At 41.2% G+C, this 12,300-nt stretch overlaps 1 gene segment (V, D, J or C); it reads left to right on the forward strand.

Moving 5' to 3' along the window:
- The window catches only part of LOC141166586 (T cell receptor delta constant-like), a 203,997-nt gene extending 202,025 nt beyond the window's left edge, over positions 1-1,972 (forward strand). The window contains 2 exon segments of the C gene segment in view: positions 153-269; positions 1,279-1,972. Coding sequence covers positions 153-268 — 116 coding nt within the window.
- The last annotated feature ends 10,328 nt before the right edge of the window (positions 1,973-12,300 follow it).

A 12,300-nucleotide genomic window follows, 5' to 3' on the forward strand; every position in this document is an offset into this window, starting at 1 on the left:
TTCATCTTCAGTAAGGATGCTCTCCAAAATACTGGGGCACATGTTTACACACCATCATAACTAGAAAGTATAGAATTGCTTAGGAAATGCTTACTGCTTGATCATGAACTTAATGGCTGTGCACTTATACTCTAATTTCTGCTGTTTTCCAGTTCACAGAATGGAGGAAATGAATATGCTCTCCTTAACCGTAATGGGGATGAGGGCATTGTTTGCCAAAACTCTGGTCTTTAATCTGATCTTGAGTGCAAAGATCTTCTTAATGTAAGGTGAGCACCAAATCCATCCAGGTATAAAAACTCGATAAAAATAGATAATACATATATTTCTGGCAGTAGTTATTAAAACAAATAAGGGATTTGTGGCCTCGAAGTACATGAATGAAAAAATAGATATGGTTAAAATGGAACCATACTGGCTTTACAAAGGTGAGATTTTCTAAGCCGATTACATGAAAATCATTTCTAGCCGAAATACACAATTATAACCTTAAACAGCAGAATACAAGCCAAGAGATACCAACTTACTTCAAATATGCTATTATCTGGGAAACAGAGCAAAAAATTATGAAAAAATAACATTTTGTGACCACATTCACGTGTCCGAGTTTTGCATACATGTTCTTTTTTTTTTGCAGATAACACAAACCCTTTAAAACTTTCGGCCCTATTCACACATTTGTTTTAAAAAGAAAATGCCAATATCTCCAAGTTTCGTTTGATTCACAGACCAAACTCACACATGTCAATGAAGTAATGGACTGCACATGGATGCCATCTGTATTGCACCTGTGTGCTGTCCATTAGAAAGCATGGATGTGTGAATTTGGCCTAAGGCACTACTGTGCATGTCCTTGAATGGGTTGTACTATAAATGGAAGTGGTCACCTATCCACCCTGTTTGAATAGAGCGATGGTCCCGCTTGCGACACCACCATTCTATTTATTGTCTATAAGAATTCTTAAAGCACCACTCCGGCATTTTTTTTGCTTCACCACCAGTGGTATCACTAATGCATGTTCCCTGCATCTAATAGTATATTTACCAGCCGCTGTGTTGTATTCGCCATTCGCAGAGTGTAATAACAGTTCAAAATGCTTACAAGGAATGAGTTAACCTGAAAGCCTTCTTTAATTCATGAAAATTACATAGAGTTTGCCTATGGTCACAAATAATGTAGATGATTGTGTTGATACTGAAACTTTTGAATATATAACTTTTGTCTTTTATTAGAATAAAGGATACAGAGTTTGATCACTGATGTGTTTTTTTTGGCAGACGCCACTGTGAAGATGTAACATTTCCGGCTTTATTGATGATTGCATACCTGGGTCCGATCAGCAGCTTTCTCCGGACTGTTCTATCAAATGCAGATTACATCTAGAAAACATGTCCAGGAAATCTGTCTGTCTCTAATAATAACTGCACCACTCCCATATACTTTTAATTTGTGCAAATGGTCTCAACTGGTAATGCCCCCCAAATCTAACAAAAAAAAAATCCCCAAACTTTTGCGACTTTTGACATTTTCATCAAAAGTGCCAGTGTTTTTCACAGCAGAAGTGCTACTCCAGTCCTTGACTCAACTCAGAAGAAGCCATGAATTAAGTGGTGTTCGCCTCTTAATAAATTTGGCGCCTCGTACTCCATCAAGACTGACATAGCGCGACTGTGTGATACACCAGTCTTGATTAATCTGTCCCGGTGTCTTTAACCTGGTTGCCAATATATCATTCAGCTTGCTTAGCTATTTTACTATAAAATACATATTGTATATCATATTTAGCGTGCGCTGCTGCCTTATTCATGAATCATACAAAAATTTCTCAAATGGCATCTCATATATTCAGTATAAATAATATTTCCTTAATAATAAATAATAATATACATAAGTAATACTATAAAAGTGGTTTAATAAAAACAATGTATTCAACAGGTTTCCATAAAGAAATATGTATTTAGTGTTCTTTAAGTGGCCAGTGATGTTTCAACAAACTTCAGAAACAAAATCAATCAAACAAATATAACAACCTTTATAATATATCTCATCAGACAAAATAGCTTCTTTCTCCACTTATATGCTTCTTCTCTTCCCCCTTCATTTTTTCTCATGTTCTCTTGAGTAAGACAGTTAAAGCCTGTTTTGTTCAAGACAAGATGAGCAGCTAGCTGACTGAAGGATCAGATAATAGCTGCTTAGTGAAGACTATGGAGCAGAGAGTTGGAGGAGGAGTGTGGAGCTGAGTAGGTGAGAGAGACAGAGACACACACATATTGTGCTGCTGCTTTCTCCTAAGTGTTGTTGTGCTGGAGTCACAGTTAAACTTCTCAGTACTGCTATACAATGTCCTCCATGCTGCTTCTTCTGAATATATGCTATAGAGACACAGGAGAACACGAACCCTCATTTCTTTGTTCACTGTATATGAAAGATATGGCAGAAGCTGCTCTCCATCTACTAACTCACATATACAGACCACAGCTTATTCTAAAAAGTTACCTAAAACTTAGATACTCTTTACCTTTTTAGTTAAAGTGTGAGATGCATCAAATGATTTCCGATTAATTCTGTGAACATCAAGGATTCACTTGTTGGTGTAACAGATTGAACATATTTGGGTTTGCGACAACCGGAGGTTAAGCCTAACTGTATCTATTGCTGGCGAGAAGAAGCCACTCTTATTAGCTGATGTGTACAATAGCATAAAGCTTTTGTGTGCAAGAGGATTCCTCTAGGGGGACTGAGCTACAGACCACTGGATATATATTTCCAGTCTGAGGCTTTGCACAGCAGGCGCGATCAAGTGACGTAATTGCTACGTAGAGTCTCAGTTGTGCAGACTTAATGGCAGATGAGGAAGTCATCTCTCTCCTTCGCCATATTATTTAAAGGGACTTTGTCAGTACAAAATGACTGTTCAAACCAAGTACAGGCACATAGTACATTATGGTGGAGCCAATAATTTAAATACACCTTCCCACCTGCTTGGTTTCCATCTATTTCCTCTGTTTTCTGCCTCTATGAAGCCAGAGCTGTTAATCAAAGAAGAGGAGGTAGGAGATTGAGGAATAAACAAGCAGGTGGGAAGGTGTATTTAAATGATTGGCCACGCCATGAAGCACCAAGTGCCTGTACTTGCTTTGAACAGTCATTCTGTGCTGACAGAATCCCTTTAAATAATATGGTGAAGGAGAGAGATAACATCCTCATCCACCATTCAGTCTGCACAACTGAGACTCTATGTAGCAGGCGCAATTATGTCATTAGGTCCCGCCTGCTGTGCAAAGCCTCAGACTGGATATATATATCCAGTGGTCTGTAGCTCAGTTCCCCTAGAAGGATCTTCTTGCACACAAAATATTGATACTCTTGTACAGTCCAGCTAATAAGAATGGCTTCTTCTTGCCAGCAATGCATACAGTTAGGTTTAACTTCCTGTTGTCACACACCCAAACATGTTTTCTTTCTTAATTTCATATTTGTGTAGCATAAATAATAATGGGAGTATTCTCCAAACTAGTATTCCAAAGGCACAGGTTTAGTTCTCTCCTTTAGCCCTTGAGCTAAGTAATTTTGTCAAGATGTGCAGATTCATTTTAATGGCCTGGTGGATATAACCAAATATTGTAATCGGTTAACTCAGTCAGTCCCATAGACTTTGAATGCCATTTGAACAGTTGAAACATATTTAAGATGCATTTTTCAAAAGTGTGCCCTAAATCTTACTAACATATAGTTAAAAAAAGAAAAGACCAGATGGAAGGTAACTTGATTGCAAGATCAGTCCACTCAAGGTTTGTCGTTATTTGTTATTGTGACCACATAGCTTTTCTTCTTAATTATGCCAGACATAAATTCTGTAGGCCAGGAGAAATACGCTATTATCTTAGTGTTGACTTTTGAATTTATGTGCTTTTCTTTGATTGGTCAAGAAGCACAGAATATTATTTGTACAAGGCCACGGCCCCTCTATCAGTATTTGGATAGTATTTGGTCAGTATTTTTCTCAGGTATGGGAGCTAAAACCAGGTGAGGTACAATCAGAGAAAAGGTATAATAGAAACAAATGCACCATTTCTGCATTTTTGACCCAATCCTGGTTTTGGCTCCCACTCCTGAGAAAAAATACTGACCGAATACTGACCAAATACTAATAGCGGAGCGGTGGTCTAAGTCTGGATTTTGACACTTGAGTTCATATTTACTGCAACTTATTGTCTGCTAGCTTTGCAAGATAGGGGCGCAGGGTCTTTGAACAATGGATGTTTGCTAAATATGTTGATTAACAATTGTGTGGGCCCTGTGGCTTGTTGACTCATAAAAGAGAGGAGGACAAACTATGCAGATCGATTAAATTCTCAAGCAATGAGAGTTAAACTCATCCCACCTGCCTCCTGACCTGTGGATGATGACATGAACCACAGGTGTGGATATAAAATGGATCCCCATTTTTCTGAGAGACTCTTCAAAACAGCAGCTAGGACACATGGCTCCATCAAGAGGGACACAGAAGTGGCTCTACAGGATGTCAGCATAGGGAACCATGGCCCCAGCTGAAAGAACGCAGATCTGCTCCATTGACCATTGCTGAACCCTCAGACATTTTAAAGAAATCTAGGTTGGGACAATCAGGTCACCAGGCTACATACCTCACTGCAAACGGTTAGTTTCCTAAGCTTGTCTTTACCTCCTCTCTGTGGGTGCCCCCCAAAAGCTGTGGGGGTAGTCAGCCCTGGAAGCCCCAAAATCGCAGCTGCTCTAATCCCGGTGAACCAGCGGTAAGGTGAGACTCTGTAATTTGCACCATCCTGGGTATTTGCTGGGACTGTTCTATATGTTATTGTTCGCTGGTGGTTCAATAAATTATTGCCACACTGTTATACCATCACCCTGTTTTGTCTGAGTAGTGTTCTGCCCATGGGAAAAGAGAGCGGGCGTTCAGTGGTATGAGTCTTGGTCCATGTGATCTTTCTAAAGACAGCTGGGCCAGCAGACAAGAGCACCCACTGACCTCCGTGTCTCCACAGTTATCATGGAAACATACAGGTGCATCTCACTAAATTAAAATATCAACAAAAAGTTAATTTATTTCAGTTCTTCAATACAAAAAGTGAAACCCATATATTATATAGAGTCATTACAAACAGAGTGATCTATTTCAAGTGTTTATTTCTGGTAATGTTGAGGATTATGGCTTACAGCCAATGAAAACACAAAAGTCATTATCTCAGTAAATTAGAATAATTATCAAAAACACCTGCAAAGGCTTACTAAGTGTTTAAAAAGGTCCCTTAATCTGTTTCAGTAGGCTCCACATTCAAGGAGCAGACTGCTGACTTGACAGATGTCCAGAAGGCAGTCATTGACACACTCCACAAAGTCCCAGAGTTCCAATATTCATTTGGAAATCAAGGTCCCAGAGTCTGGAGGAAGAGTGGAGAGGCACACAATCCAAGCTGCTTGAGGTCTAGTGTGAAGTTTCCACAATCAGTGATGGTTTGGGGAGCCATGTCATCTGCTGATGTAGGTCCACTGTGTTTTATCAAGACCAAAGTCAGCGCAGCCATCTACCAGGGAATTTTAGAGCACTTCATACTTCCCTCTGCCGACAAGCTTTATGGAGATGGAAATTTAATTCTCCAGCTGGACTTGGCATCTGTCCACACTGCCAAAAATACCAATACTTGGTTTAAAACCAAAAGTATCACGGTGCTTGATTGGCCAGCAAACTCGCCTGACCTTAACTCCATAGAGAATCTATGGGGTTTTGTCAAGAGGAAGATGAGAGACACCAGACCCAACAATGCAGACGAGCTGAAGGCTGCTATCAAAGCAACCTGGGCTTCCATAATACCTCAACAGTACCACAGGCTGTTCGCCTCCATGCCACATCACATTGATGCAGCAATTGAAAGGAACCCCGACAAAGTATTGAGTGCATTTACTGAACATACATTTCAGTAGGCCAACATTTCGGATTTTAAAAACATTTTTCAAGCTGTTGTTATGAAGTATTCTAATTTACTGAGATAATGACTTTTTTGTTTTCATTGCCTGTAAGCCATAATCATCAACATTAACAGAAATAAACACTTGAAATAGATCACTCTGTAATGACTTTATATAATATATAAGTTTCACTTTTTGCATTTAATAACTGAAATAAATTAACTTTTTGATGATATTCTAATACTTTGAAGAACCTAGAATATAAGACATATTTTCAGTTGTTTCACACTTTTTTGTTAAGTACAGTACAGACCAAAAGTTTGGACACACCTTCTCATTTAAAGATTTCTCTGTATTTTCATGACTATGAAAATTGTACATTCACACTGAAGGCATCAAAACTATGAATTAACACATGTGGAATTATATACTTAACAAAAAAGTGTGAAAAAACTGAAAATATGTCTTATATTCTAGGTTCTTCAAAGTAGCCACCTTTTGCTTTGATGACTGCTTTGCACACTCTTGGCATTCTCTTGATGAGCTTCAAGAGGTAGTCACCAGAAATGGTTTTCACTTCACAGGTGTGCCCTGTCAGGTTTAATAAGTGGGATTTCTTGCCTTATAAATGGGGTTGGGACCATCAGTTGTGTTGTGCAGAAGTCTGGTGGATACACAGCTGATAGTCCTACTGAATAGACTGTTAGAATTTGTATTATGGCAAGAAAAAAGCAGCTAAGTAAAGAAAAACGAGTGGCCATCATTACTTTAAGAAATGAAGGTCAGTCAGTCCGAAAAATTGGGAAAACTTTGAAAGTGTCCCCAAGTGCAGTTGCAAAAACCATCAAGCGCTACAAAGAAACTGGCTCACATGAGGACCGCCCCAGGAAAGGAAGACCAAGAGTCACCTCTGCTTCTGAGGATAAGTATATCCGGGTCACCAGCCTCAGAAATCGCAGGTTAACAGCAGCTCGGATTAGAGACCAGGTCAATGCCACACAGAGTTCTAGCAGCAGACACATCTCTTCAACAACTGTTAAGAGGAGACTTTGTGCAGCAGGCCTTCATGGTAAAATAGCTGCTAGGAAACCACTGCTAAGGACAGGCAACAAGCAGAAGAGACTTGTTTGGGCTAAAGAACACAAGGAATGGACATTAGACCAGTGGAAATCTGTGCTTTGGCCTGATGTGTCCAAATTTGGTTCCAAACACTGTGTCTTTGTGCGACGCAGAAAAGGTAAACGGATGGACTCTACATGCCTGGTTCCCACCGTGAAGCATGGAGGAGGAGGTGTGATGGTGTTGGGGTGCTTTGCTGGTGACACTGTTGGGGATTTATTCAAAATTGAAGGCATACTGAACCAGCATGGCTACCACAGCATCTTGTAGCGGCATGCTATTCCATCCGGTTTGTGTTTAGTTGGGCCATCATTTATTTTTCAACAAGACAATGACGCCAAACACACCTCCAGGCTGTGTAAGGGCTATTTAACCAAGAAGGAGAGTGATGGGGTGCTACGCCAGATGACCTGGCCTCCACAGTCACCAGACCTGAACCCAATCGAGATGGTTTGGGGTGAACTGGGCAGCAGAGTGAAGGCAAAAGGGCCAACAAGTGCTAAGCATCTCTGAGAACTCCTTCAAGATTGTTGGAAGACCATTTCCGGTGACTACCTCTTGAAGCTCATCAAGAGAATGCAAAGAGTGTGCAAAGCAGTCATCAAAGCAAAAGGTGGCTACTTTGAAGAACCCAGAATATAAGGAATATTTTCAGTTGTTTCACACTTTTTTTGTTAAGTATATAATTCCACATGTGTTAATTCATAGTTTTGATGCCTTCAGTGTGAATGTACAATTTTCATAGTCATAAAAATACAGAAAAATCTTTAAATGAGGAGGTGTGTCCAAACTTTTAGTCTGTACTGTATATAATTCCACATGTGTTAATTCATAGTTTTGATGCCTTCAGTGTGAATGTACAATTTTCATAGTCATAAAAATACAGAAAAATCTTTAAATGAGAAGGTGTGTCCAAACTTTTGGTCTGTACTGTATATGTAAAAATGCATATATGTATATCCATAGAATTAATAGCAATATAATTCATAAAGCTAAACCTTTAAAAATTAGTGGAATGTCATGCACACGATTATTGCAATGTATTATACAAAAATAAATCAATAGTGAGGAAATACAGAGGCATCATACTAAAACATATCTATAAATAAAAATAGAATGTCTCACCACATCAGCCTTCACTTCACACTCCGGTGCGCGTTTTGACCCTACTGCATCTGGACATCCAAGAAATCTTGCAGAAAAAAAAGCAGCAGGAAAAAAAAAACATATTTGCTTTTCGGTTTGAACTCCTTAAAGACGAGTGCCATAAATATACAGCGCTAGTCTTCAGTGGGTGTAAAGAAGTACCGTATTTTTCGGACCATAAGACGCACCTAGGTTTTAGAGGAGGAAAATAGAAAAAAAAATGTAAGCAAAAAATGTGTTCATGATGCACTTTTAAGGGGGAGGGGGCACTGGTATAGGGGTAATGTCCCCCAATTCTGACAATATCCTCCATCCTGGTATATATGCCCCCTCTTCCTTTTATACGTGGTCCCCATCCCCATCCTGGTATGCCTGGCATCCCTCCATCCTGGTATGCATTGAACCCCTCCATCCTGGTATGCATGGCACCCCTCATCCTTATCCTGGTATGCATGGCACCCCTCATCCCTATCCTGGTATGCATGGCACCCCTCATCCCTGTCCTGGTATGCATGGCAACGCTATCCCTATCCTGGTATGCATGGCACCCCTCATCCTTATCCTGGTATGCATGGAACAGCAATCCCCATCCTGGTATGCATGGCACCCCTCATCCCTATCCTGGTATGCATGGCACAGCAATCCCCACCCTGGTATGCATGGCACAGCAATCCCCATCCTGGTATGCATGGCACAGCAATCCCCATCCTGGTATGCATGGCACCCCTCATCCCTATCCTGATATGCATGGCACCCCTCATCCCTGTCCTGGTATGCATGGCACCCCTCATCCCTGTCCTGGTATGCATGACACCCCTAATCCCTATCCTGGTGTGCATGGCACCCCTAATCCCTATCCTGGTATGCATGGCACCCCTAATCCCTATCCTGGTATGCATGGCACCCCGTATCCCTATCCTGGTATGCCTGGCACCCCTCATCCTTATCCTGGTACGTATGGTCCCCTTATCTTTATCCTGTTATGTATGCCCCCCCTCAGAAAAATCCTGGTATTTATGGCCCCCTCATCTTTATCGTGTTATGTATGCCCCCCTCAGCATTATCCTGGTATGTATGGCCCCCTCATCTTTATCCTGTTATGTATGCCCCCCTCAGTGTTACCCTGGTATGTATGACCCCCTCATCCTTACCCTGGTATGTATGGCTCCCTCATCCTTACCCTGGTATGTATGGCCCCCTCATTCTTATCCTAGTATGCATGGTCCCCCTAATACCCATCATGCTGCACATTAAAAAAAAATAAACACTCCTACTCACCTTTCTTCTCTCTCCTCCAGTGCTGCATCCTGTCTGCCCGCACTGATCTCTCCTTGTGAGCCGCGCATGGTTTTTTTTGCAATTTCACCTCACCTGGAATTTTTTTTCCCATTTTCAGTAAAATATATGGTAAAATTAATGATAACATTGAAAAGTACAAATTGTCCTGCAAAAAACAAACCCTCATATGGCTACTATATGGGCAAAAAATGAAAACATTATTGAAATTGGAAAAGAGGAAGAAAAAATGAAAATGCAAAAAAAAAATAGCCTGTCTTTAAAGGGGTTTTCCCACAAACAAAAGTTAATTTTAATCCATAGCTGTGTCCAGGGGTGGATTAAGAGTAGCAAGGGCCCCGGGCAGTTTAGAAGGCATGGGCGGACGTCCAGGAGGTGAGCTGAGTTCATTGTCGGCTCATCTGGATGCCGTCACAGTCAGACACTGAGGAGCGCAAGCATGCCTGCGCTTCTCAGTGTCTGCGGGATGACAGGCTGGATGGCAGCGTTCTGCTGCGGTCCAGCCTGTTATCTCGATGTAGCAGAGCTGGAGCCATCGTGGGAACCATGGAAAGGTAAGGATGAGGTTGCTTTATTATTTTTCTTTTATTGCAGGAGATCGTTGGCTTCAGCTGGAATGGGCGTGATGGTAAGTATGGTTTAATTTAGAACAATAAAGGATTGTGTCTTTATTTCAATTAAAGGACTTTATTCTGGGTGTTTGTGTTTTTTTTAACTTTGACTATGGGGTTAGTAATGGGGGTGTCTTATAGACGCCTCTCCATTACTAACCTGGGCTTGATGTCAGCTGGCATTATAGGCTGACATCAACCCCAACCCTATTACCCCCTGCCACCGCACCAGGGCAGCGTGGAAGAGCGAGGCTAAGTGCCAGAATTGGCGCATCCTATGGATGCGCCATTTCTGGGGCGGCTGACGGCTGGTGTTTCTAGCCTGGGAGGGGGCCAATATTCATGGCACCCTTCCTGGGCTATTAATATCAGCCCCCAGCTGTCTGCCTAGCCTTTGCTAGCTATTAAATTAGGGGTGACCCCACGTTATTTTTTGGGGGGGTTCCCCCATTTTAATAGCTAGTAAAGGCTAGGTATTCAGCTGGGGGCTGATATTAGTAGCCTGGGAAGCTCCGTGGGTATTACCCCCTTCCCAGGCTTCAAACATCTGCCCCAGCTGTCTGCTTAACCTCCGCTAGAGACTAAAATTACGGGGAACCCCACGCCAATTTTTTTTTTAATAAATCCGTTATTTTAACACTAGATGACAAGTACAGTAACCAGCACTATCACAGTACTTCATATATATGTGACTGACATGTTTCTATCTATCTAATCTATGTGTGAAGCTCTATTCTTTCTGTTATAAATTGTCGGGTACAGATGCTGAATTGCCGGCCGGCTTTCTTAAAGAGACGGTGCATGAAAACACTATTATTTTTTTTAATAAATCCTTTACACTAAATGACAAGTACAGTAAGCAACACTGTCACTGTACTTCATATATATGTGACTGACATGTTTCTATCTATCTAATCTATGTGTGATTCTCTATTCTTTCTATTCTAAATTGTCGGGTGCCGGCTTATGCCGCTGCTGAATTGCCGGCTTTTCATATATTGTCACAGAAGCGATGCGAACTTCCCTGCTCCGGACACAGCGCAGCGCTTCTGTGACAAGTGAAAGCTGTCGGCACAGAAGCCCTGCGCTGTGTCCGGAGCTGGGAATACGCAGCGATGTGTCAGTTTCAGCAAAGAAGCGCTGACTGTCTGGACCTACCGCCGCCGTATTTTAACTCCCTCCACCTTATATTAACTCCGACATGGCAGGGATACGGCCACGGCAGCTTATTAACACCCCCAGAGTATCCCCGCATGTCAATTTCTGAAAGTTCAAAAGCATTACCGGCGTATAAGACGACCCCAGACTAGACAGAAGATTTTTCAGTCTTCAAAAGTCGTCTTATACGCCGGAATATACGGTACATAAATTAAACTTATGTGCATGGTATGCTGGCAAATTAAGTACACCATTAGAAAAAAGTATCAAAAAATGTACATTAAGTCATTGCGAAAATTGAGACCATTGGGAATGCGAGAGTTAAGTTTAAGAATCCATGAGGCTTCTCTGGCTAGGAGAAGCTTGCCTCTATCTCCTCCAGGTATTTGTCTTTGCACCTTGTCTATACCAATAACCTTAAGTGTGGAAAGATCACCACAGTGAAAATCAGCAAAATGTTTGCTGAGCCCTGACAGTGCAGGCAAAATATATAATATTAGGCACTTTATTAATTGCTCTAGTACATATGTCATTTATCAAGCACTGTGCACATCTTGCAAAAATTTTTATGTGGGTTGCACCAGCCGCATGCTCAAAAGACGCATGGCAGAGCATGTTGCTGGAGGACTCCGAATCCTAATGCAGTGAGTCCTCCATGTCAGGGCTCAGCAAACATTTTTCTGATTTTCACTGTGGTGATCTGTCTACATTTAAGGTTATAGGTATAGACAAGGTGCGAAGACAAATACCTGGAGGAGATAGAGGCAAGCTTCGCCTAGCCAGTGAAGCTTCATGGATTCTTAAACTTAACTCTCGCATTCCCAATTGTCTCAATTTTCGCAATGATTTAATGTACATTTTTTGATACTTTTTTCTAATGGTGTACTTAATTTGCCAGCATACCATGCACATAAGTTTAATTTATGTACAATACAGACCAAAAGTTTGGACACACCTTCTCATTTAAAGATTTTTCTGTATTTTCATTACTATCAAAATTGTACATTCACACTGAAGGGA

Source organism: Phyllobates terribilis, unplaced genomic scaffold, assembly GCF_046119375.1.
Source record: "Phyllobates terribilis strain yellow unplaced genomic scaffold, ASM4611937v1 Scaffold_1__5_contigs__length_1240528914, whole genome shotgun sequence".
NCBI lineage: Eukaryota > Metazoa > Chordata > Amphibia > Anura > Dendrobatidae > Phyllobates > Phyllobates terribilis.